General features: G+C 63.0%; 1 protein-coding gene across 1 annotated transcript in view; it reads right to left on the bottom strand.

The window, feature by feature from the left end:
- Positions 1-80: 80 nt before the first annotated feature.
- Positions 81-316, bottom strand: part of EMH_0008400 (uncharacterized protein) — a gene marked incomplete at both ends in the record, with an annotated part of 2554 nt that continues 2318 nt past the window's right edge. The window contains one exon of the mRNA XM_013498347.1: positions 81-316. Coding sequence (XP_013353801.1) covers positions 81-316 — 236 coding nt within the window.

The following is a 316-nucleotide window of genomic DNA, read 5'->3' as shown; positions in this document are numbered from 1 at the left end:
CAGCAGCACCAGCTGCGGGTTTGCTGCTGTCTGCTGCTCCGCGTGCCGCTGCAGCAGCTGCAGCAGATCGCTGTGTCTCCCTAGGGCGTGCTGCAGCCATAAAGCAGCAAAAAACCACTTGCTGCTGCTGCTGCTGCTGCTGCTGCTGCTGTTGTAGCTGCTGCTGCTGCGGCCGCTAGGGTTGCGCCTTCTGCGTCTGCGGTTGCTGCTGCTGCTGCCGCCTCTGTTGCTGCTGCTGCTGCTACTCCCCCTTCTGCTGCTGCTGCTGCTGCTACTCTGCCTTCTGCTGCTGCGGCTACTCTCCCTTCTGCTGCTG

The sequence above is a fragment of the Eimeria mitis genome, genomic scaffold, assembly GCF_000499745.2.
Source record: "Eimeria mitis Houghton genomic scaffold, Emh_scaff336, whole genome shotgun sequence".
NCBI classification, from domain to species: domain Eukaryota; phylum Apicomplexa; class Conoidasida; order Eucoccidiorida; family Eimeriidae; genus Eimeria; species Eimeria mitis.
Note: the sequence above shows the minus strand (reverse complement) of the source record. Positions and strands in the feature narration are given on the sequence as shown.